Source organism: Xenopus tropicalis, chromosome 7 (assembly GCF_000004195.4).
Source record: "Xenopus tropicalis strain Nigerian chromosome 7, UCB_Xtro_10.0, whole genome shotgun sequence".
In the NCBI taxonomy this organism is placed as follows: Eukaryota; Metazoa; Chordata; class Amphibia; order Anura; family Pipidae; genus Xenopus; species Xenopus tropicalis.
The window spans coordinates 122,913,709-122,938,570 of NC_030683.2; the positions used below are offsets into that span (position 1 = coordinate 122,913,709).

Genomic DNA, 24,862 nt, shown 5'->3' on the forward strand with positions numbered 1-24,862 from the left:
CTGACAATAATGTGCCTGAGAACTGAATAAGTCTATCAAAAAATACCCTTGCGAGGATCTTTCTATCGTTATTGAGAAGGGCAATAGGCCTCCAGTTCTCAATACGCTCTGAGTCCTTACCCTTTGAAAGCAGGATCAAAGAAGAAACCCTCATGGAGGGGGGCAAGATGCCCTCCGCCAGGCTGTCTCTAAAGACCTCCACGAGGACCGGGGCCAACTCATCTTTGAAAGTCTTATAAAACTCGGCCGTTAAGCCGTCTGGGCCTGGCGCCTTCTTTTTATGAAGGGTGTCAATGGCTGCTCTTACCTCGGCCTCCGTGATCTCTGCTTCCAGAGGGGAAAAGTCCACATTGGAAGTATCAGGCCCTGGGGTCGCCTCCAAGTAGTCAGTCAGCCAGTCCCTATCCAAAGCCTTGTTCTGGAAAAGGTCGGCATAGTATGACCTCACAACACCCAGAATACCCTCCCTGTTAGTCTGCAACTTACCCTGGGTGTCCATGAGGCCGGTCACTAACTTCCTGGCCACAGAATCTCGGTAATTCTGAAAAGGGTCCGGTGAGTGAAAACTCCCATAGTCCCTTTCCAGAACCAGAGATCTGTACCGGCTGTACTGATGCCGCCTGATCTCAGCCTTCAGCTGGTTCAACTTTGCCCCATCCACCCCGTCCGAAATACTGGCCTCTAACTTCTTTCGTAGGGACAGGTACCTTTTGTATTTCTCCCCCTCCCTGCGTACAGATAGCCTCCTGAAGTGAGTTCGGAAGGTCTCCTTGGCCTCCTCCCACCACAATGACACAGAGTCATAAAAGTCAACCCTATCAATCTCGCACTCAAGAAGCATCTTGAAGGACCGCTGAGCTGACTGCCCCACTAGGGAATTGGCATTAAGCCGCCAAAGGCCCCTCCCTCTGACTGGAACAGAAGAAGCCCCCCACAAAAAAGAGACTGCCAAGTGATCGGAGTATTCCACAGCCTGCTCCCGTACATCTGTGAAAGTCTCCCCTGCCCCAACAAAGGCCATATCCAGACGACTGGATCGCCCCGCACAGTGGTAAGTATGCTGCCCAGTACGGCCATTCTTGGTAGCAACATCAACCAGGCCTGCCTGCTGGATGATATTATTAAGGAAATACCCTTCTGTTCTGTAGCCTTTAGTCCCTGTTCTATCTTGTGGCCTTAAAACCTGGTTGAAATCACCAGCAAGAACCACTGGGAGGGAAGTGTGGAGGTACTGCCTCATGTCCGACAGCAGTGCGTTCCTTTCCTGCGCAGACTGGGGCCCATAGATATTAATAAGGCGCATCCTCCTACCCCCCACTGTGACATCAAGGAGCAGACACCTGCCTACCTGGATCTCAATGAGACGGTGAAGGACAACATTTAAGGCAGCTCTGAACAGCACCCCTACACCCCCGCATGGCTCGGCCGCTATTGACCAGACAGAGGGCCCATCGTGCCATTCAGAGGTTGCCCTCCGAATGTCAGCTCTGGTGGTTAAACGAGTCTCCTGAAGGAAAAGATGTCTCCATCTGACGATGAGAGACTAGAGAAGGCTAGAAATCTAGCCTTGGGCGAGCGGATGCTACAGACATTGGATGTATAAATCCTAATTGGAGACGTAGCCATGTTGGTTTTTAAATTTGGCTTTTTTCCCTTCTCTTTCCTCTTCACATACCTCTTCTCCAAACCTCTTAATTTGAACCCCTGCTGGTATAGGGTCCTCATCCCCAAGAGGGATCACCTCAACATCTGTAACCAGATCCACCTCAGGCTGAGATATAGTGGGCCCAACCACTTCTGAAGAGGCGTCACTACACCCCACATCAGCTGATATGGTCCCACCACCCCTAGGGGTTGACTGACTAAATGCAGCTGATTGCTGCGCTGACTGCTCCAGAGAAACTTCTTTCTCCATTCTCTGGTACTCCTCCTCCATTATGGATCCCCAAGAATCATCCTCATTGGAATCATCCTCCCCGGAGTCATCCCCTTCGATCTGCAACTGGGCATAACGATTGGATGTCTCCGGGAAGGTCATGACTCCGGGGACCTCTTACCTGAGGACTTAACAAACTGCCAGCCCCCTACCTCAGGAGAATCAGCATCTACCTGCTCACTGCTTCGTTTATTCTTTTTATTCTTCTTCTTTCTCTTTTTGGGGTGTTCCTGCAAGGGGGGTGCAGGGCTCAGGCTGATTTCCTGAGATTGTTGGGGGGATGCTGCCCTTGAAATACTCAGTTGTTGCTTGGGATCAGGGGCATTTGGGGGGGTTGTTGGAGCCTCTGAAAGGCCTTTTTTAGCCTGTGATGGGCCCGCTTGTGGTGATGACCTCTGATCATCAACCCTCTGACCATTGGAGCTCCCTTCCTGACTTTGTGCCTTCCTGCCCTTACTGCTCTGATCTCCCACTGGGACTTCCCGCTGGGCCTGATTTGCCTTTGCAGCCTCTGGTTTCTGCCTAAGCTCCTCCCTGCACTGCTGCTCCACCTCCTGAACTGCCTCAAACATGAGCTGATCCTCCTCCTGCTCCGCCATGTTTCCCTTCTGGCCGTTGTTATTATGCCAGGCTTTAGGGCACAGGCGGTGGGGGTGACCCTCTTTACCACAGAGGTTGCACTTTATGATTTTGCACACCTTTTTTGTGTGACCTATCTTCCCACAGTAAGCGCACCTTTCCACCAGACAGGAGCTAGCAAGATGGTTAAGGGAACCGCACTTAAAGCACCTCCTCGATTGGCCGGCATAGAAACAGATGCATTTCTCTTTGCCAATGAAGAAGGTGTTGGGCAGATGTTGGGGGACGTTATCTACAACCTTCAGTTCTACCTCTGTTTTCCACCCACCTGTCCACACATCATCTTCACATACACGGGTCAGTGGGGCAAGGAGGGTGCACTGGCGCTTTAACCACAACACCACATCATTTACTGGCACGCCTTCATTTTTGACGATGATGGTGATATTTTTGGTCTCAGGCCTGGAAACTGGAATGGCATCAAAGTTTTTCCATTCGGGCTGGTTCTTAAGGGTGTCAAAGAGACGCCAAAATGCATCTAAGCCCTGCGGGATTCTGAAGCTGACATCCCACTCTGTAGGGGACTGGACAATACAGGCCTCCAGGTCACTGGTCTTAAACTTGGCAGATTTCTCTAGCAGGGTCCTAATGACATAGGTTCTCTTAGGGGCCTCCTCTTTTTTCCCTCCCCACACCAATTTGACACAATTTTGCCTACGGAAAGCCTGACCCCCAAAGGAAGGCCCTTCCCCTGCTGGGAAAAACCGTCTGCGCTCCCAGAAATTACCCGATGTGCCCCCATCTGCCCCAGAAGTTGAGGCCTGTTCCCCAGGTTGCTGACCCCTAGGATTCTGTCCCTGCTGCCTTTCCCCTCCTGCCTGGGCCCTGCCATCTCTCCCTTCAGCTGTAACCGACTGCTTTGGGGTTTTATTCCCATCACTACCCGACACCCCTTGTGCACCCATCACCACTGACTCTCTGTGAGCACTCACTCCCGCAAGCACAGGCGCACCCTCACTCATACCAACAGCACCTCCATGCACCACCCCAGACATGCCACTCGCAGCTGAACTGTTGGACGGTATTGGTGCAACTGGATCTCCCTGCGCCACCTTGGGATGAGCTGGTTGGGCGCCGGGTGACAAAGGAGGGAAATCTTCCTGGGTGACGTTAAACTCTTCCCTCTGTTGCTGCTGCTTTTTCTCCTGCTCCACCTCCTCCTGCACATTAAATGCCAGTTGCTGCCAGTGGATGGCATCCTTCCTCTTGCCCTTTGGCGGTGCTTTCTTGGCTGGGGCTTGTGGCCGCTTGAATTCCCCCTCTGTATCAGAAGAGGCCGAGTGGCTGGTGGAGCTGGGCTTGCGGCTACGGTACGGCACCTCCTGCCTCAGAGATTTCTGCATCTTTTCAAACCGCTCTCTGTTCTCAAAAGTCTCTCTCCAGGGCCCGGCTTTGCTCAGCAGTCTCTCTATGGAGACCTCGATTTCAAAGAGCTCCCCTTTAAGAGTGATGAGGTCCAGTTCCAGTCTGCCTCTGGTTTTGTTATTAGCAGCTTTGATCAACTTGCGCTGCGCAACTATTGCTGCCTCTTTCTTTCCTTTCACCTTATAAATATCATTCAGCTCTTGCAGAAGAGGGACAATATCCTTATGACTGGGTGCCTGGGGGTTTCCATCAGTGGGTGCATCTGGGCTCTTTTGTGCAGTTGGCTGGCACTTTGCATGTAAATCAGAGTCAGTGGATCCCTGAGATTCCTGCTCCCCATCTGAATCCCCAGCCCCACTGCTTGTATCAGACCCCACACTCACAGCCGGGCTGCCCACGTTCCCTCTAGTGGCTGCACTCAGTTTGGCAGCGGAAGGGTTAAGCTGGGAATTGGGTTCAGGTGTCTCGTTACCTGCAGGATCCTGAGATTTGGATTCCCCGGCCTGGGAAACCTCAGCAGCAATTCTGCCAGATTGGGACAAATAATCTGCTTTTTCCCTTTCAACTGGACTTTCCCCTGCAGCACAGGCCTCAAGGGGTGTTTCTGGCACCACATATTCCCCCCCCCCCCCCCAGTGGAACACATTTGGCTCCCAGAAGTGATGTTTACAGGGGATGATGGGAGTTGTAGTTCACCTACAGGTAATTGTGACACAGCTTTGCCACCATCTTGTTTTTTCCTGTTAGATGCACCTTTAGCATTCAGTGTTGCTTCTCCCCCCACTGTAGCGCCAGAAGGTGAAGCCCCCACAGAAACAGAGCCCTGGGATTTCTTGGCTTTAGGAACAGGGGGTTTGGTACTTACCCCACCAGTTCCCTCCTCAGCTGCCCCCGGGGTAAGTTCTGCTGCATTTTGTTGCTTCTGTTTGTTTCTCTCACTCCTTCTTACTTCTGGAGCTTCAGCTACCAGCTCTGACTTTCTGCCTCCAACGGTCTTTCCCTCTGCAGTTTGCTTGGCCGGGCGCGGGGCCCGGGGCTCCATCTCTCCTGCCTGCACTTCCACTGTCCCACAATGGCTGCCGCTCAGCTCCTCCTGTGCAGGTCTCCCCACACCTCCTCCAACCGACCCAAACTCCAATGTCTGAGAGTCAGAATCTCTCTCCAAACCTTCCTCCAGGCTGGGCCCTAAAGCCTGAGCCTCCAGTGCTGAAATTGGCTGTCCAGAGCCTCCTGGTCCTGGGCTAACGCTGGCCATGCAGGGAGATCCGATTACACGTCTGCGCTGCTCTCATTTCCCTACAGAAATAGGGGTTGGTAGCACTAGGTAGGTACCTAATATATAGGGGCAGAGACAGGGGAAAGTGTTGGAAGGTTACTGCCTGCTCTGCTCTCATTTCCCTACAGAAATAGGGGTTGGTAGCACTAGGTAGGTACCTAATATATAGGGGCAGAGACAGGGGAAAGTGTTGGAAGGTTACTGCCTGCCCTGCTCTCATTTCCCTACAGAAATAGGGGTTGGTAGCACTAGGTAGGTACCTAATATATAGGGGCAGAGACAGGGGAAAGTGTTGGAAGGGTTACTGCCTGCCCTGCTCTCATTTCCCTACAGAAATAGGGGTTGGTAGCACTAGGTAGGTACCTAATATATAGGGGCAGAGACAGGGAAAATGTTGGAAGGGTTACTGCCTGCCCTGCTCTCATTTCCCTACAGAAATAGGGGTTGGTAGCACTAGGTAGGTACCTAATATATAGGGGCAGAGACAGGGGAAAGTGTTGGAAGGGTTACTGCCTGCCCTGCTCTCATTTCCCTACAGAAATAGGGGTTGGTAGCACTAGGTAAGTACCTAATATATAGGGGCAGAGACAGGGGAAAGTGTTGGAAGGGTTACTGCCTGCCCTGCTCTCATTTCCCTACAGAAATAGGGGTTGGTAGCACTAGGTAGGTACCTAATATATAGGGGCAGAGACAGGGGAAAGTGTTGGAAGGGTTACTGCCTGCTCTGCTCTCATTTCCCTACAGAAATAGGGGTTGGTAGCACTAGGTAGGTACCTAATATGAGGAATGACTTTCGTTATCAAGTTAACATTTCTACGTATAAAAAAAACATGGTTTCTTAATTTCTTTAACTTGTCTTTTAAATTAAAGTTCAGTTTTCCTTTTGTAAAAAACAATATTTTCTTTACTTCATACAGATCCACCAAAGAACACAACAGCTGCTCTCCTGGGAGATCCTGATATACAAGAGGGAGATAACGTTACGCTGTCATGTAACAGCAAGGCCTACCCAGATATACGTACCTACCTTTGGTTCAAGGGAATGGGGCCTGGGGGGCCGGCAGGGGAGGGGCTGGAGATTACACTGAGGAATGTGACGTGGCCAGCGGAACCCTATTTCTGCACGGCACAGAATACTTTGGGCACAGGGAAATCCAATCGTGTGGTTATTCCAGTAAAACGTATGTACCCAGATATAGGGAATGTTAAAAGAATGATTTAGATTTTCAGAATTGCATAACACACACACGGAGACAGATATCAGGGCGATGTGTCCCACCCATAACCATTGAGCAATTGTCACTGATGGGCAGCTATGATGTTAGTGGGTAAAATCAGGAGCAGGAGGTGGCCATTACCGGAGTGGATGTGACGGCAGGAGAAGGAGGGCCGACACCTGGCACTCAGTGTCGGACTGGGACCCCAGGGCCCACCAAAAACCTTATACCATAGGCCCACTCTCCAAACTATTTTTTCTCCTTTCCTCGCCCAACCTCTTTATTCTCCTAGTCTCTTTTATTTACTGTACATGCTAGCATCTATTCTTCCATCTATTTCTCCTCTTCATTTCCATTTAGAAATAGGGAATGACCATATAGCAGGCCATTTGATAAAGGGCAGGAGGGCCCACTGACACCTGGGCCCACCGGGCCTGACACTGCTGGCACTGGATTTTTTATTCAACGTAGGGTGTAGGGTGTAGCCAGACCCCTTTAGGGTTTCTCACTTGAGCCTGAGGGTCAGCCTGGAACCCTGTGCCAGCTGCAACGCCGTGTGTAGGGGCCCCGCCAAAATGTTCCCTATTGAGCCCCCCCAGCCCCCCAGTTTATAAGACCGGCCATGAATAATGGGGCCATGTCTATAGGCAAAAAAATGATATTTACTGGGGTACTTATTAAGCCTGGAATCCATTGGTACCAAAGCTAATGCGCAGATGCAGTGATGTACTGAGCAATGCAGTAAAGTGTGAGGCTACTACAGTAATTTGTGGCCTTCATTTGGGTTCCAGCCCAATCTTATGGGGCCGTAGTGTTCAGTGAGATCCGTGGAATAAAGGAAACTTGTGTTCAGTGTCCCTTTGTGAGTTTAAATAGAGTTTATAGAGTGGGGACATAAGGAATAATGTGGAATGTTTCCTCCATCGTTCCAGTTTCCATGTGGGATTTCCCTCATTCCTGCTGTTTATTTCCCATAGATGCTGCAAAGGGAGTGCAGATTATTAAATACGAACACGGAGATGGGACTGTGGAGCTAAAGTGCCAGGTTTCCAGCAGCAATCCTGCAGTCACGCATTTCACATGGGTGAGGAATGCGATTCCGTTAATAACCCAGAATAACCCGACTCTGTCGCTGAATAACACCGACATGGGCTCTGGGGAATATGAATGTATTGCTCACAATCTGATTGGGAATGCTTCCTCCGATGCAAAGATTTCCATTGTAATGAAAGGTTTGTATTTGTCTATAAACTGGTTCATTTACAGGGGAAAATGTACATGGTTTACTTTGAAGACAAATAAGAATCATACAGGTATGGGACCTGTTATCCAGAAACCCAATATCCCGAAAGTTCCTAATTAAGGAAAAGCCATCTCCCATAGACTCCATGTTAAGGAAATAATCCACATTTTTAAAAATTATTTCCCTTTTCTCTGTAATAATAAAACAGTACCTGTACTTGATCCCAACTAAGATATAATTACCCCTTATTGGGGGCAGAACAGCCCTATTGGGTTTATTTAATGGTTAAATGATTCCCTTTTCTCTGTAATAATAAAACAGTACCTGTACTTGATCCCAACTAAGATATAATTACCCCTTATTGGGGCAGAACAGCCCTATTGGGTTTATTTCATGGTTAAATGATTCCCTTTTCTCTGTAATAATAAAACAGTACCTGTACTTGATCCCAACTAAGATATAATTACCCCTTATTGGGGCAGAACAGCCCTTTTGGGTTTATTTAATGGTTAAATGATTCCCTTTTCTCTGTAATAATAAAACAGTACCTGTACTTGATCCCAACTAAGATATAATTACCCCTTATTGGGGCAGAACAGCCCTATTGGGTTTATTTAATGGTTAAATGATTCCCTTTTCTCTGTAATAATAAAACAGTACCTGTACTTGATCCCAACTAAGATATAATTACCCCTTATTGGGGGCAGAACAGCCCTATTGGGTTTATTTCATGGTTAAATGATTCCCTTTTCTCTGTAATAATAAAACAGTACCTGTACTTGATCCCAACTAAGATATAATTACCCCTTATTGGGGGCAGAACAGCCCTATTGGGTTTATTTAATGGTTAAATGATTCCCTTTTCTCTGTAATAATAAAACAGTACCTGTACTTGATCCCAACTAAGATATAATTACCCCTTATTGGGGCAGAACAGTCCTATTGGGTTTATTTAATGGTTAAATAATTCCCTTTTCTCTGTAATAATAAAACAGTACCTGTACTTGATCCCAACTAAGATATAATTACCCCTTATTGGGGGCAGAACAGCCCTATTGGGTTTATTTATTTCATGTTCCCTTATCTGGAAAACCCCAGGCCACGAGCATTCTGGATACCAGGTCCAATACATGTAATTTCAAGTCCTATAAAAAGACCAAATGGGACTTTATGTTCTTGCCTGTGCAGTACCAATCAGCAATTAGTTTTGATTAGTGATGAGGGATTATGTCCCGTTTGGCTTCACCGAAAAATTTGTGAAAACCCCCCATACTGTATGTAATAAAAGGCACTAAGTTTGCCCAGGAGCAGTAACCCATAGCAACCAATAAGATATTTGCTTTGAAACAGCTGACAGTAAATGCTACCTGCTGATTGGATTACTGTTCCTGGAAGCTTACAACTTTGGAAACTCTTATATCTGTTAATTTTTTTAAATCCCTATTTTATTAATGATGTGTTTCCCCAGCAGCTGCCCCAACCGTCATAGATGAGGGATCAAAACTCACCCCGTCCCTGTATGGAATCATTGCTCTCCTCCCTATTCTGCTGCTTTTGGTCTTCGTTTTGAGGTAAAGCTCCTTTATGTGCCCTGCAACGTTATATGGGATCTATTATATGGAAGGCTTGGGATCTGGTTTTTTTTCCCCCATATGTAATAAAAGGCACTAAGTTTGCCCAGGAGCAGTAACCCATAGCAACCAATAACGTGTTTGCTTTTAAACAGGTGACCTGCTGATTGGTTGCTAAGGGTTACTACTCCTGGGCAAACTTAGTGCCTTTTATTACATACCCCCATTTGTCTCTATTTGACCAACCAGGGTCAGTGCACTTGTAGGTCCCGCAACATCTTACCCTTTAGCATCTCCCTCCCATCCAGTGTAATACAAGTCATAAATGGAAATGAATTATTAATTTTCTTCAGATGTTTTCTGTAATCCATGTATCGCTTTATTTCATTTTCCGTAGAAAACTTAAAATCAAAAACCAAGGAAACAACAATGCGGTAAGGAAGCCTTTCATTCAGGAATATGGGGCTCACAGATATTTATATATTTTATTCTGAAATGTCCCATGGGGCTAGCCATATTCTTCATTTCCCAGGGTGCCACAGCCATGTGACCTGTGCTCTGATAAACTTCAGCCACACTTTACTGCTGCGCTGCAAGTTGGAGTGATATCCCCCCTCCCCCCAGCAGCCGATCAGCAGAACAATGGGAAGGGTGCAAGATAGCAGCTCCCAGTAGGTATCAGAATAGCACTCAATAGTAAGAAATCCAAGTCCGGCTTGGGACTCCTCCAGTTACATGGGAGTAGGAGAAACAATAGGTTAGCTGAAAGCAGTTCTAATGTGTAGCGCTGGCTGAAAGCTCAGACTCAGGCACACTTTACTGCTGCGCTGCAAGTTGGAGTGATATCCCCCGCTCACCCCCAGCAGCAAAATCCACATTTTTACAACTAATAATGTAATAATTCATTCTCAGGAAACACAATGTGCGGAACCCATATACTCAGAGATTAAAGAGACAGGGGCCATTGCAGAAGATGCCGATATAAAGGTAATAGGTCAGTTTGTAAAGCTGTTTGTTGACAATTATTTTTCCATGTAACATTATCAGTATATAAGGGGCATATCAAGTCTGCACAGAGAAGCCAGGACTTCAGATCCATTTAGATCTTTGATCTGGAGTGTTACTCCTCTGAGCAGAACTATCTGCTTCCCCTACGTGTAGGTCTGGGGCCGTGCACCTATTGGCCCTTGGTGGGTGTGGGTGTGGCCTCTATTCTGAAACTTTGGCCTATCAAGTTTATTTTGTAAGACGAGTTTGTGCTGCCGTTCCCGTATTTCCATCAGGGGCTGCCGCTTCCCTCTCCAGGCACGGATATTCATGGTTGGACTCCATTTTGTTTCCAGACAAAGTCTCCAGCCTTTACTCAAGGAAGATTTCACTTTATACTTTAGGCATCATCTTATCAACAGGATCTTCAGGCACTGAATGAGATCTTTATGGTTTAATAGGACTTTAGGGCAATCCATATCTATAATTCAAAGATACTAAGGGACATTCTTTTGGGGCTGAAGTCATTAATTAGTCTCCCAGACCATAGTCCCAATGTCACCCCAAAAAGGTCTATTAAACTCGGAGTTCCACCAACATAAACAGCCGAATAACCTTCATCTGAGCTTCTTGAATTGCAATAGAATAGCATTATCTATTAGAGATAAGTCTAAAGCAGGGAACCCCAACCTTTCTTACTCCTGAGCCACAGTCAAATGTAAAAATACTTGGGGAGCAACACAAGCACCATAAACGTTCATGGAGGAGCCAAATAAGGGCTGTGATTGGCTATTAGGGGCCTCTATGCACCCTATCAGCTTACAGGGGCTTTATTTGGTAGGAAATCTTGTTTTTATTCAACCAAAACTTGCTCTCAAGTCAGCAATTCAAAAATAACTCCCTGGTTTGGGGGCACTGAGAGCAACACCCAAGGGGTTGGGGAGCAACATGTTGCCCCATAGCCTCTGGTCATTGGTCTAAAGCAACTGGACTGAGTTTTCTTGAAAACGTTTCGCCACTCATCCCAGTGGCTTCTTCAGCTCAACTAAAGTTGGCCATACACCAGCTGTTTTCAGATGCCGATATTGGTCCTTTAGACCGATTTGGCAGCTTATCTGCCCATGTATGGGCACCATTGATTGTCCTCCTCAACCGACATCTAGCCTGAAATTGGGCAGATCTTGATTGGACAGGTTTGATTTTTCTGTTGGATCGGGGACCTCATCAACTAGCCAATGTGGTCCCCGATACAACGGAAAAGCCAAACCAGCCCAATAGGAACAAATATATATATAAAACATGAGGCTGAAAAGTAATGCTGTTGCTGTAACCGGGCACATTTAATACTTGGGAATATCTGGAACCCCTTATACTTTTGTTAGAATTCAGTATCAGTCGCTGTCTGAGAATAATATTCAGTTTAGATGTGATTGTGCTGTGAGGCGCTACAGATACATGGAAATATTTATGAAATGAATGTGTCTGGGATACCTGGAATTTTGCAATTGCAATAATACTTTTTTTGGTTTATTCTTCACAATAAATTCTCCCAGGATTCCAAGTCTCCCGACAATCCTTACACTGCACTTGAGAAGAGAGAGAGTCTCACATATCAAGAACTCAAGGTAACCCCTACTGTATATGATAAGGATATTAGCAGTCACTGAGGGGTTCTGTGCCCATATAAAGGCACAAGGCTGCAGGCTGAGTTATACAGGGAACTCTGAGTATCACTCATGTATTATAAGGGATAATGTACCCCCTACTGTAAATGATAAGGATATTAGCAGTCACTGAGGGGTTATGTGCCCATATAAAGGCACAAGGCTGCAGGCTGAGTTATACAGGGAACTCTGAGTATCACTCATGTATTATAAGGGATAATGTACCCCCTACTGTAAATGATAAGGATATTAGCAGTCACTGAGGGGTTCTGTGCCCCCCATATAAAGGCACAAGGCTGCAGGCTGAGTTATACAGGGAACTCTGAGTATCACTCATGTATTATAAGGGATAATGTACCCCCTACTGTAAATGATAAGGATATTAGCAGTCACTGAGGGGTTCTGTGCCCCCCATATAAAGGCACAAGGCTGCAGGCTGAGTTATACAGGGAACTCTGAGTATCACTCATGTATTATAAGGGATAATGTACCCCCTACTGTAAATGATAAGGATATTAGAAGTCACTAAGAAGTTGCTTTTGCATTTCTCTTGCATCAAAGGAATCTCTGGGAAGGCTGTTAGCATGGGATCCATTAGGTACTATCCAGCTGTGTGTGGGTTAAACATACAAAGAGAACCCTGGAAGCTACTTATCCTCAGTCAAGATGGTGCAGCTGCCAGTTTGGTGAAAGGACAGCGGCAAATATAGTAAATGGTGCATTTACTGCAAATTTAAAAAAAAAAAATAGTTATTCATTTCAATTATTTTCCCAGGGTTCCCATGTTACTGACAATCCCTACACAGCACTAAACCTGCAAGACACACACCTATATGGGGAAATCAAGGTAAGAGCATCGGGGCCGGTGTGACACTTCCACTCCCAGTTATTCATATAGAAACCGGGTCTAATTCCGGCTGCCACATCGGGGAATTCATTCCATTTGTTCCCTATTTGTTCCAGTGAGATGTAAGGTGTCTCCATCCCCTGGGGCAGAGGGGTAACACAGGGGCCTGGCTGCGCAAAGGGCTTTTTCTTCATTCAAATACACGGACATCCAACTCTTATTTCCCCAACAGCATTAATATCCAGCAGCCATTGTGGGAATTTATTATGAATAGTGATGGGCGAATCTGTCCTGTTTCACTTCGCAGAAAAATTGGCGAAATTATGGGAAAAATTTGTGAAACTGCAAAAAAATTAGTGAAATACGGGTGTTGTTGTTATTTTAATGCGCCTGTCTTTCATACAAATGCAGATTTTTATGGCACAATTTTGTCAGAGTTTTGTTAAAAATTCGCCAATAGTGATGAGCAAATCTGTCCCGTTTCGGTGAAAAATGTCCAAATCTTTCAACAGATTTGTGAAACTGCGAAAAATCCGCCAAACGACGAAAATTGTCGTATGGGCAAAAAAAAAGTCACACTCGTCATTTTTTTTGACACATGCAATAATTTTTTGTTAACGTGGGTGACAATTATTTGCTGCGTGGCGAATTTTTACGCACTGAATTTTGTCGCTCATTTCGCGAAATAATCCGCTAATGGAAAAATGCAGAAATTTGCTGCAAATCTATGCCTGCTGATTTATTCACCCAGTAAAAGCCGAAAGGGGGAAACGTGATGAATGCGGGGATTGCGCAGTCGAGTCGTTCCTATATAAGAACCCCGGGATGTTTGCTGGGTTTCAGGAATAATTAGGAAAATGTTATTTTATTCCATTTCTCTTCCAGCCCAGAATCCCTCAGCGCAGCGACTCCGAATAATCCCAAATCCTGGGAATCTAAAGGAAATAACGTGAAATAAAAAGAACATTTAAGGGATTTCAGGGACATATTATGGAGAGAGCCGGCGGGTCTCAGATCCAGCAGGAAGAGGAGCCATTGATACCATCAGTTCCGCCTCAGTATCTTCCCACCCCCAGAGTCTGGTTTAGCAGCTTAATAAACACGGCTGGTTGTAATGTGCCACCCTCCCCCGGTTGTGCAGATACAGTGGTGTGAAAAACTATTTGCCCCCTTCCTGATTTCTTATTCTTTTGCATGTTTGTCACACAAAATGTTTCTGATCATCAAACACATTTAACTATTAGTCAAAGATAACACAAGTAAACACAAAATGCAGTTTTTAAATGAGGGTTTTTATTATTTAGGGAGAAAAAAAATCCAAACCTACATGGCCCTGTGTGAAAAAGTAATTGCCCCCTGAACCTAATAACTGGTTGGGCCACCCTTAGCAGCAATAACTGCAATCAAGCGTTTGCGATAACTTGCAACAAGTCTTTTACAGCGCTCTGGAGGAATTTTGGCCCACTCATCTTTGCAGAATTGTTGTAATTCAGCTTTATTTGAGGGTTTTCTACCATGAACCGCCTTTTTAAGGTCATGCCACAACATCTCAATAGGATTCAGGTCAGGACTCTGACTAGGCCACTCCAAAGTCTTCATTTTGTTTTTCTTCAGCCATTCAGAGGTGGATTTGCTGGTGTGTTTTGGGTCATTGTCCTGCTGCAGCACCCAAGATCGCTTCAGCTTGAGTTGACGAACAGATGGCCGCACATTATCCTTCAGGATTTTTTGGTAGACAGTAGAATTCATGGTTCCATCTATCACAGCAAGCCTTCCAGGTCCTGAAGCAGCAACACAACCCCAGACCATCACACTACCACCACCATATTTTACTGTTGGTATGATGTTCTTTTACTGAAATGCTGTGTTACTTTTACGCCAGATGTAACGGGACACGCACCTTCCAAAAAGTTCAACTTTTGTCTCGTCGGTCCACAAGGTATTTTCTCAAAAGTCTTGGCAATCATTGAGATGTTTTTTAGCAAAATTGAGACGAGCCATAATGTTCTTTTTGCTTAAAAGTGGTTTGCGCCTTGGAAATCTGCCATGCAGGCCGTTTTTGCCCAGTCTCTTTCTTATGGTGGTCGTGAACACTGACCTTAATTGAGGCAAGTGAGGCCTGCAGTTCTTTAGATGTTGTCCTGGGGTTTTTTGTGGCCTCTCGGATGAGTTGTCTCTGCGCTCTTGGGGTAATTTTGGTCGGCCGGCCACTCCTGGGAAGGTTCACCACTGTTCCATGTTTTTGCCATTTGTGGATAATGGCTCTCACTGTGGTTCGCTGGAGTCCCAAAGCTTTAGAAATGGCTTTATAACCTTTACCAGACTGATAGATCTCAATTACTTTTGTTCTCATTTGTTCCTCAATTTCTTTGGATCTTGGCATGATGTCTAGCTTTTGAGGTGCTTTTGGTCTACTTCTCTGTGTCAGGTAGCTCCTATTTAAGTGATTTCTTGATTGAAACAGGTGTGGCAGTAATCAGGCCTGGGGGTGACTACAGAAATTGATATTGAAATTGAAAATTGAAATTGATAAACCACAGTTAAGTTATTTTTTAACAAGGGGGGCAATCACTTTTTCACACAGGGCCATGTAGATTTGGAGTTTTTTTTCTCCCTTAATAACGTAAACCTTCATTTAAAAACTGCATTTTGTGTTCAATTATGTTATCTTTGACTAATAGTTAACGGTTTTTGATGAGCAGAAACATTTAAGTGTGACAAACATGCAAAAGAATAAGAAATCAGGAAGGGGGCAAATAGTTTTTCACACCACTGTATATCCGCTTTCTATTAAAGATCCAGCAGGAAAAGGGTTGAATTTTTAGGCAAATGCTAAACTGTTAGCGCTATAGTAATGTATGTATGTATGTATAACTTTATTTATAAAGCGCTTCTTATGTACCCAGCGCTGTACAGTAGAATATAATGATACAAACGGGGGGTTATTAAGATAATAGATAAATACAACATTTTACAATAAGCACAAATAAATACAAGATACAGCTGCAATAAGTTAAGAGTCAAAGACACAAGAGGAAGGAGGTCCCTGCCCCGTAGAGCTTACAATCTATATGGGAGGGTAACTAACAGACACAAATGGGCAAATATAAGTGCTGTAGGTCACAGTGGGTGACACTACAATACAAGTGCCAGTTCCCAGATCAGGTGCTGGGCGAGTGCTCCAAAAGGGAGACTTTAACCTTAGTTTTAAAAAGACTGGGGGAGGATTCTCTCCGGAGGAAATCAGGGAGGGCATTCCAAATGTAGGGGGCAGCAGGGCAGAAAGGGTTAAGGCGGGAAACAGCAGTTGTAGTGGGGGGCGCAGCCAAACGGTTGCTCTGCGAGGAACGAAGGAGTCGGCCAGGAACGTACGGAGACACAAGGGAAGAGATGTAGTGAGGAGCAGAGGAATGGGGGGCTTTGAAGGTTAAGAGAAGGAGTTTGTAAAATATTGTTTGTTTAATAGGAAGCCACGATAAGGACTTTAGCAGGGGAAGTAATGCTGGAAAATAACTAGGACCCTTATCTTTTATCCAGAATGCTTGGGATCTGGGGTTTTCTGGAAAAGGGGGTCTTTCCATAGTTTGGATCTCTGTTCTTTATAGGGGTTGTTCACCTCTGAATTAACTTGTAGTATGATGTAGAGAGTAATATTCTGAGACAATTTGCAATTGGTCTTCATTTTTTATTTGTAGTTTTTGTTCAGCAGCTATCAGGTTGCTAGGGTTCCAGTTACCTTGGCAACCATGGAGTGGTTTGAATAAGAAACAGGAATATGAATAGAAGAGGTCCTGAATATAAAGATAAGTAATAAAAAGTAACAATATCAATAAAATTGTAGCCTCACAGAGCAGAAGTTTTTTTGGCAAATAATTCATAAACTATAAAAAGTAAATAAGGGCCAATTGCAATGCTGCTTAGAATCAGCCATTCTAAAATATGTTAACGGTTAATTTAAAGGTGAAGCACCCCTATAAGTCTGCCAGGAATGTAAGGGGCACACATGATACAGTGCCTTACTAGATCAGGCAAAGCGGCTCATTTACCCCAATTTTAAATGGTTTTTGCTTGAGATTTTCAGGCAAAAATGTTTTCTTTTACTTTTTTGGGTCCAACTATGAGTTTGGGTTTGTATAGAGTTTAATAAGGATTTTTACCCACTTTATTTCCACCTAAACGTGTTCACTTTTTAGGGGCACATTTTACTAAGGAATTTTGAGATAAAGTCGGATTTTTTCTCACGTCTAGATACCGTATATACTCGAGTATAAGCCGATCCGAATATAAGCCGAGGTACCTAATTTTACCTAAGAAAACTGGAAAAACTTATTAACTCGAGTATAAGCCTAGGGTGGGAAATGCAGCCGCTATTGCTAAGTTTTAATAATCAAATAAATACCAATAAAATTACATTAATTGAGGCATCAGTGGGGTATATGTTTTTCAATATTTATTTCAAAGAAAAACAGTAAACTAGCTCTGTAAGTGGAGAAGAGGGTCAACAAAAACAATATGAGTACTACCCCCCGCTCATTGCACTGGCAGCAGACCCAGTCCCGGAGGAGATGTAAGGGGGAATAAGTATTGCTAGTGGGAGCCTAGGCCAGGGCATTGGAGGGTCTGGTTGCAGGTGGCCTAATTTGCACACAAAGGACAGAGGGTGCTAGTCTAGAGGGACCCATGGCACCTGACTCGAGTATAAGCTGAGGGTGACTTTTTCAGCACATTTTGGGTGCTGAAAAACTAGGCTTATACTCGAATATATACAGTAATTCGAGATTTATGAATGGGTATTCGCCAGAACTCGATTTTTTCCTTATTGTTCCCTGAAAAATTCGAGTTTTTCAAAAAGTAACTCCATAATTCGTGATTTATTAAAGGGGAACTATCATGAATGGGAATCTGCTAAACTCGGCTCAGTACTGACAGGCAGCCTGTGTTCTGACATCTAAAGTTTAACCCCCATCTTTCCTATCTGATAGAGAACCTGGAAAAGACTATAAAACTACAATTTACCTTTTGTATAACTTATAAATAAATGTTGTTGGAACAATAACTTGCGCTACTGTTTGTGCAATAAAATTGTAGTCACTATTTATATGCATGTAAGGGCATCAATAGAATACATTGCCATTTCTTATAAATACAGGGACTGGCTATAGCAGAGTAAGTGCTACAGACTGACCAGGTGGGACGGATTAGACTCAGCTGGCCAATCAAGAAGCTTGAAATCCTGGCTAGTCACCCTACAGGAGAGCGCTGACTGAGAGACATAGAGAGGTGTCTGTGAATCCAACATACAGGAGTCTATGTGCCTGTACACACACAGTTACCTGTGCAGAGCTCTGTAATATTGCTGCAATTGATGTGTCACTGGTATGGGGGAAGTCTCTTACACACTCTGTATCTGGCTGTTGAAGTAAGTGTAGCCCTCTTTTGCTACTGCGTGAGATCTAGCACACATTCACCTGTGTGTGGCGCTACAGGAGCCCTGAGCCTCCGGTATATGGAAGGGCAGTTACAATGACAAATGGCGTGCCCCCACCCAGGGTCAGGTTGGGCTGCGGTACCCTCCCTGGGAAACCTCTCTTATCACACACAGGAGAGGTTGATGGATTTATTGGAAGGACGCTATTCCTTTAAATTTTCAGAGATAGATACAGCCTGCCAGCCAGGGGCAACCTCACTCACATAACATACAGTAGGTGGCACTTTCTGAACTGCTGAGGGGAATCCCCCACTTATGGGGCAAGTACTTCAGAGCCTTAAGAACTCCCTGAGAAGAGCACGCTTTGCTCGTCAGAGCCCAGACTAGGACCCCCTTTCCCAGGGGCGGGCCAAGCCGACCGGGCGCCCTAGGCAACCCGGTCGGCCAACTCCGCCCACCTCCCCCCCCCCCCAACGGGGCGATTAGATCGGTCATTGCCTCCGCCGCTAATGACAAGTGGCGGAGGCAATGACAAAGTAGCACTAGGGGTAGGCAGGAGAGGCCCCCCAATCGTTGCGCCCTAGGCAGCTGCCTCTTCTGCCTACCCCTAGTTCCGGCCCTGCCCTTTCCTTCCGCACCCTAAGAGAGCGCGCTTTCTGCCACTGGGGGGTTCCCAATTACTTTCTTATACAGAACCCTGTGTGAGCTCCCAGCCCCTTGTCTCTCTCACTTCCTTCCTGTCAGCTCACACAGAGGGTGGGGGCTCCTCCTCCTTGCACAGTAACAACACAGAGAGAGAGACAAGTGTACACAGCTCCCCTACATAAGATTTGTATCTGTGTGTAAATTGCAGGAAGGTGACAGGCAACAGATCTAAGGCTGGGGGTGAGCGGCACAAACCCAAATGCAAAAGAGCCGGAAGTGCTGTGTATATATACATATATATGCTCCTAAAATGGCTGCTGGAGCACTTCCTGTTTGAGAAAAATAAAGAGGATTCATGGAAACGAACATCCATTTAAACTCTATTTTTTCATGTTTTAACAATACTTGGGATGTTCAAATATAAACTTAACATTTTCCTACGAACGATTCAAGCATTATCATGACATTTTATAATTGCAGCAATGAGTTTAATTTGAATTTATACCATGTCTCGTTTATACGACTTTCAAGGCCAGAAAGAAATGAATTTTATTAAATGTGCCCACTAAATGAATCAACTCAGGTTTTTAGGCAAAAATAAGAACAAAATCCGTTTGTGCACAAACTACATTCTGTAAACGTAAACATGTATTCTGTCTCTAAAACTGTATTTTGTCTGACAAATGTATAAAATTCATGGGACACAACTAGTGAAGTGTAAAGTTGCTGACAAACCTGGGCCAGCAATCAATTCCTCACTATAGCACCTTGGGAACTGACCCACATATATCAGAAGAAGTAGAATCTGCATTAGCTGGATATTCCCAGTGTAACACAACAGATAAAAGTAGAAATTGCAATGGGTGCTCCTAATAGTTCCTTGACATGGGAATTGAGCTGACATATTTGGGCCAAAGAGTGGCCGAACTTGATTGTAACAGTCACACAGGGCTAAAACTCTACATTGGTAATGATTCCCCTCCACCCGCCCCAATGACTTTAGAGCAGTTATGTCCCTGTGCTCAATAACAGCCCAAATCAATATCAATGGCTTTTTGTCACATCTTCTGGATATTGCTTATAAAACCAGACAAGGCTGCCCATTATCCCCACTGATATATATGAATAAAGCACAGAACTGGTTGCTCAGCTGACAGCAAATTAAAGATACGCATGAGGGGAAGAAAGGGAATAAGACCTCTATCCGCCATTGGCTTGACCCTAATTGGGGAACTAAATGCTTTTTAGGAAAATTAAGGTGCTTTATTGAGCACTTTTGTGAATTTTATAGAATGCTGATACTCGGCTTTTGGCTCAACAGCTCTCTTGAAATTCAGACAGCCCACTATCCGACACAGAGAGAGGGCATACAATGTGCATAGACAGTTGGGGTCGCTCGCAAACTGACCGCCAAAGAGAGCTGTTGAGCCGACAGTCTAAAAAAAATCTCATTATTAGTATCAGTCTAAAGCATCTAGTTAGTGTTCTAGCGAGTTGTATTTAACAATACGTAAACGTGTTCAGAAAATGCTCTTAGTAAATTTACATCAATTTGGGGGCATTTACTAATGCTCATTTTTTTTTAATCATAATTGATATTTTTTTGAGCCAAAATACAATTTTGTTGTGGAATAAAATAATTTTTCACAATTTATTATGTGACAAAACCTCAACAAATCTGAAAGCAAATATACACCAACTAAAACCTGTTGAGATCATGCGGATGCCCCTTTTACAACAGGAGATCTTGCTTTGCTTCATTTGTGCCACAATATGAAAACGTTGTGGTTTTTCCGTTTTTTCTGTGTTTTTTTTTTTCGTTTGCGCTTTTTTAATTAGGATCTTATGCTGATTTCATGGAAATTAGTTTAGTTATGGTTTCGAAAAGCTCTGAAACAACAAAAACAAAAATGTTTATGAATGTAGGCTCATCAATAGAATACATTGCCATTTCTTATAATAAATAGGAACCTGCCATTTTAAGTACTAAGGGCCGCCCCCTGTGATCATAGGAGTCACAGTGCACACAAACAAGCCAAGGCACACATACATGCTAGGCCCCATCAGCCAATGAATGTGCAGAGTTCTGCCCTTTGCTCCCACACTACTTCCTGTTATAGTTAGAGCTGCATCACTTCCTGTCAGCTGATCTCTGAGGGAACACACAGCCCATCACAAAATGGTGGTTCAAGGGAAATGAACCAAAAGTACAATATTTACTGATATATTTATTCTAGTTTGTCAAGATTCTTTAACAGGCCACTTAATATATGTAAGGAGATCTGTCTTACCAGCGCGGCGGGGACGCCCGCCGCGCCACCATCAGCGGGGACGCCCGCCGCGCCGTCTTTCCTCTGCGCCGGTCCCTTCCTAGTGTGCGTGCGCGCACTTCCGCATTGTTAAGCGCATGCGCGCTGGCGTGATGACGTCAGCGCGCAATGGCGCGAAATTCAAAAGTATTTAAAGGGATTTTTACCTTTTTTCAGTGCCCGTGATAGAATTTGATTCTGGTGCCTTCCTGAGCCTTGTTCCTGTTGTGTTTTCCTGTTTTTTACCCGGCTTGCTCCTGACTATTCTGATTATCCATATCTGACCTCGGCTTGTACTTTGACTACGATTTCGTCTCATCCTGCTGTATTGATTACCCGGTTTGACCCTTGCCTGTCTGACTATCCTTGATTGCTGCCCGCCCCGACCTAGCCTGCCTGACGACGACCTTGTTTAACCCTATTTGTACCGTGATCTTCGGCCTAACTGACTTTTTACAGTCGTGCCCCATTGCTAGCCAGAACTCCTGCTTTGCACCTCTCGTATAAGTCCAGGTGGCATCCGAGTAGCTGAGGGCTCCTCCCGAAGCCAAAGGCGGTCACGCTACTGGTGAAGCACGAGCTGAGACCAGGGTGCTTGGCACTTGCTCTGGTATTGGGTGCCGACCGTGACAATATATTATAAACTGTCTGTTGGTTAAGTATTAACTCTGGGGGTATTGTTTTCCTTTACCAGCAATAAGTCCTAGAAGAGTAATAGAGATGAGGTTATTAAGGAATACAGGAAGCTGCCATAGTGCAACTAAACCTTTGTAAGACATAAGATCTCACCATTACAATACATTTACTGACCCTGGATATTTTAATATTGAAACGCACTCTTGGCCACTCCCTATAATCCTAGTGCTTTTTGTCTAAAAGTTCTCATTTCTTCAGATGACTTCAGTATCACATTAACGTGACAGTCTATGGTGGGTAGATCAGGAGATAAACTTCTTGGAGTCTGAGCGCCTTATCTGGGCAGCACTTTTCTGCCATTGTGCTACTTGCAGCCATATCAGATCCCCAGCCAGCAGGCGGATAAAGAAAGTCTGGGTACAGAGGGGAGGAGAGGCTCACTTACTGGGTCAGTAAGCAGGAACGGCACCGGGAAGGAACCGGACAAAGCAACAAAGACTGCTTGGGAAACCCCTAGTGCAACTTCTATTTGGTTGTGGAAGGAGCACATTGAAGGCAAAGGATAAAAGCCCCGTGTTGGGGTAAGGGACACTCTGCGTGTGCGTATAGTTTCCGTAGGCAGAAATACTTCACTTTATAGTCACGTAAGTATCTTTACTCAGTTACTCATTTTATTATTCAGTAATATGACAACATTTCTCTTTGAACAGCCGTATTGGGTATTTCCAGTGAATTTGCTTTCCTGTTTAAACATGGAATTAAACCACCCAAAGTCACGTTCACTCCGTGGCAATGGGAATCCCATGAAACAACAGTCCACAAACCCAATCAAACACTGTGAGAATCGCATGAAAATCCCCAGTGTGGAAATCTCTGCCATAAGGTGTCACTATAGATATAGCCAGCCCTGTGACTGATAGAGAGCCCAGAAGGAATAGGGGCCAAGTGCGACACTGTGAAAAATGTTTTATTGCCAAAGTGCCCACCACAATAACAATAAGCAGTAACAATAGCTGTTTAAATGAGAAGCCATAGACTATGATAAAGCCATCAGTGATAGAGGTTCTAATGTGCCCCCCTGCTGGGCTAGTGGCAGAGGAATTAATTGCACTTAGATTGCCTACATCCAGTGGGAGCCCCTGCTAATTACATGCTATTTTTATGTACATGTTTTGTGTCAGTTAAGTTAATATCAACAATAAACATTTATGAATGAATGAATTAAGCAGTAAAATGTGTCTCGGTGCAGTTCAGTGGCATAAAATTCAGTATATGCTCAAAGTATATAAAGGAAAAAGACCACAAATGATCCCCAAACTGAACACCCTGCACCCACAGGCACTTCTTCCTTCTGTTTCTGGGATGCGGCACAAGCAAAGGGTCCCAAATATAAATCAGTTACAAGGTGGCGGCAAGTTGCCCTGCCAGCGAGATATTGGCAGTTAGCTGCTTGAGTCCGGCCTGACAGAGAAAGGTACAAAATAGAGGAGCATAAATCATGAATAAAAATCCACGGCACTTTGTGTCAGTTTTTCTTTGCACTTTAAATTAAAAGGGAAAATATACCCCTTTTTTTGATGTGAGCTGATTCAGTTAAGCAGAAACGGAGCATTAGTACTATGCTTTTTGTTTTTTAACCCATCCGTACTTGATGCCACATATCAAGAGGAAACCATGATAGTCTGTCTCTGATTGCGGGGACCAGTTCCAACCCCCCTTAGGCTGACAGTGTAAAGCAATCCTTCCTTAACATTGTTCCATTGGGAAGTGATGGATTATGGGGCTTAAAGTCCCTCTGCTTTCAAGTAAATCTGTGCACCATCCGTTATTGGAAGCTGAGGGGCTTCACAATGGAACAAGGTGCCAATACACTTTAGGCCCAAGAGGGTTGGCACCAATCAGATTTTCTAGGACAGGGATCACCAACCAGTGGCTCAAGGGCAACATGTTGCTCCCCAACCCCTTGGGTGTTGCTCTCAGTGCCCCCAAACCAGGGAGTTATTCTTGAATTCCTGACTTGGGGGCAAGTTTTGGTTGAATAAAAACAAGATTTCCTACCAAATAAAGCCCCTGTAAGCTGATAGGGTGCATAGAGGCTCCCTAATAGCCAATCACAGCTCTTATTTGGCTCCTCCATGAACTTTTATGATGCTTGTGTTGCTCCCCAAGTCTTTTTACATTTGACTGTGGTTCACGAGTAAGAAAGGTTGGGGATCCCTGCTATAGGAGGCCTTAAAGGATCTAATCTGATGCCGGTTTATACAAACTATAACAGTAATTTATAAATCTCGGCCTAAATAAAAGCATGTGGTTTTTTTCACAACAGGAGAGAGTCACTCCATTTTGATCACTGACAATGATGATTCATTTTATAAAGATTTCCTTCCTCCTTCTTTTAAAAGGTAAAATATCATATTGAATTTAATAAAGCCCCGTTGTACTGCGCACAGTGTGATTATTGATTGTGATATTTAAAATATATTCATATATGTTTTCTTATTTATTAACAAATCTGAATGTGAAAAGCTATAAATAAACTCGAATACCTCACAAGCTTGAATAAAACTCAAAAAACATGGCTAGATTTTGCCTCGGGCAACTCCCGTTGACGTTTACATAAATTAGCGAGCGTTTAGATGTCAAAGTTTTAGGTTCCATTTTTCTGATTTTTTGCCCTTAACAAATATTGAACATTCGAGTTTTTGAACCAGGATTCGAGTAGTGGAAATAAAAACTGTCAATAGTGAATAAAATTGGAATGTTGCAAAATCACCCCCTGAATGTAGAATGTGGGAAGTCTCTTTTTAGTGATTGAGACGGGCAAGGGTGGTCTATCCACAAGGGGGGGCAGCTGTTATCCTGTAGGCCCATCCCACCACTAAGTGCGCTGTGTCCCATTAAGCAGTTTTCCCTTGTTTATAGTTCATATATATATATATATATATAGTTCACCATTCTTTGAGCGGCTCACTTGCCTGCTGCTGATGCTCTACCAACACTCTCAGTATGTTAGTGAGGCGGCTGAGGTACAGGCGGATAGTGTAAGTCGAGAGGAGGGAATGAGTAGCGTAAGAGTAAAGTGAGGAGACAAGCAGATGA

At 44.6% G+C, this 24,862-nt stretch overlaps 1 protein-coding gene across 3 annotated transcripts in view; it reads left to right on the plus strand.

Annotated features, from left to right (window-relative positions):
* Positions 1-4,563: 4,563 nt before the first annotated feature.
* The window catches only part of LOC105945779, a 34,563-nt gene continuing 14,264 nt past the window's right edge, over positions 4,564-24,862 (plus strand). The window contains exons 1-9 of one of the 3 annotated variants that reach the window (XM_031906235.1): positions 4,564-4,642; positions 4,730-4,836; positions 6,134-6,397; positions 7,411-7,665; positions 9,148-9,247; positions 9,645-9,681; positions 10,160-10,234; positions 11,788-11,859; positions 12,674-12,745. In XM_031906235.1, the coding sequence (XP_031762095.1) occupies positions 6,259-6,397; positions 7,411-7,665; positions 9,148-9,247; positions 9,645-9,681; positions 10,160-10,234; positions 11,788-11,859; positions 12,674-12,745 (750 nt within the window). In that variant the 5' untranslated portion in view covers positions 4,564-4,642; positions 4,730-4,836; positions 6,134-6,258. Of the gene's footprint in view, positions 4,837-6,133; positions 6,398-7,410; positions 7,666-9,147; positions 9,248-9,644; positions 9,682-10,159; positions 10,235-11,787; positions 11,860-12,673; positions 12,746-13,630; positions 13,888-24,862 lie in introns of those variants that run through there. The other 2 variants (XM_031906236.1, XM_031906234.1) reach the window with 2 other exon arrangements.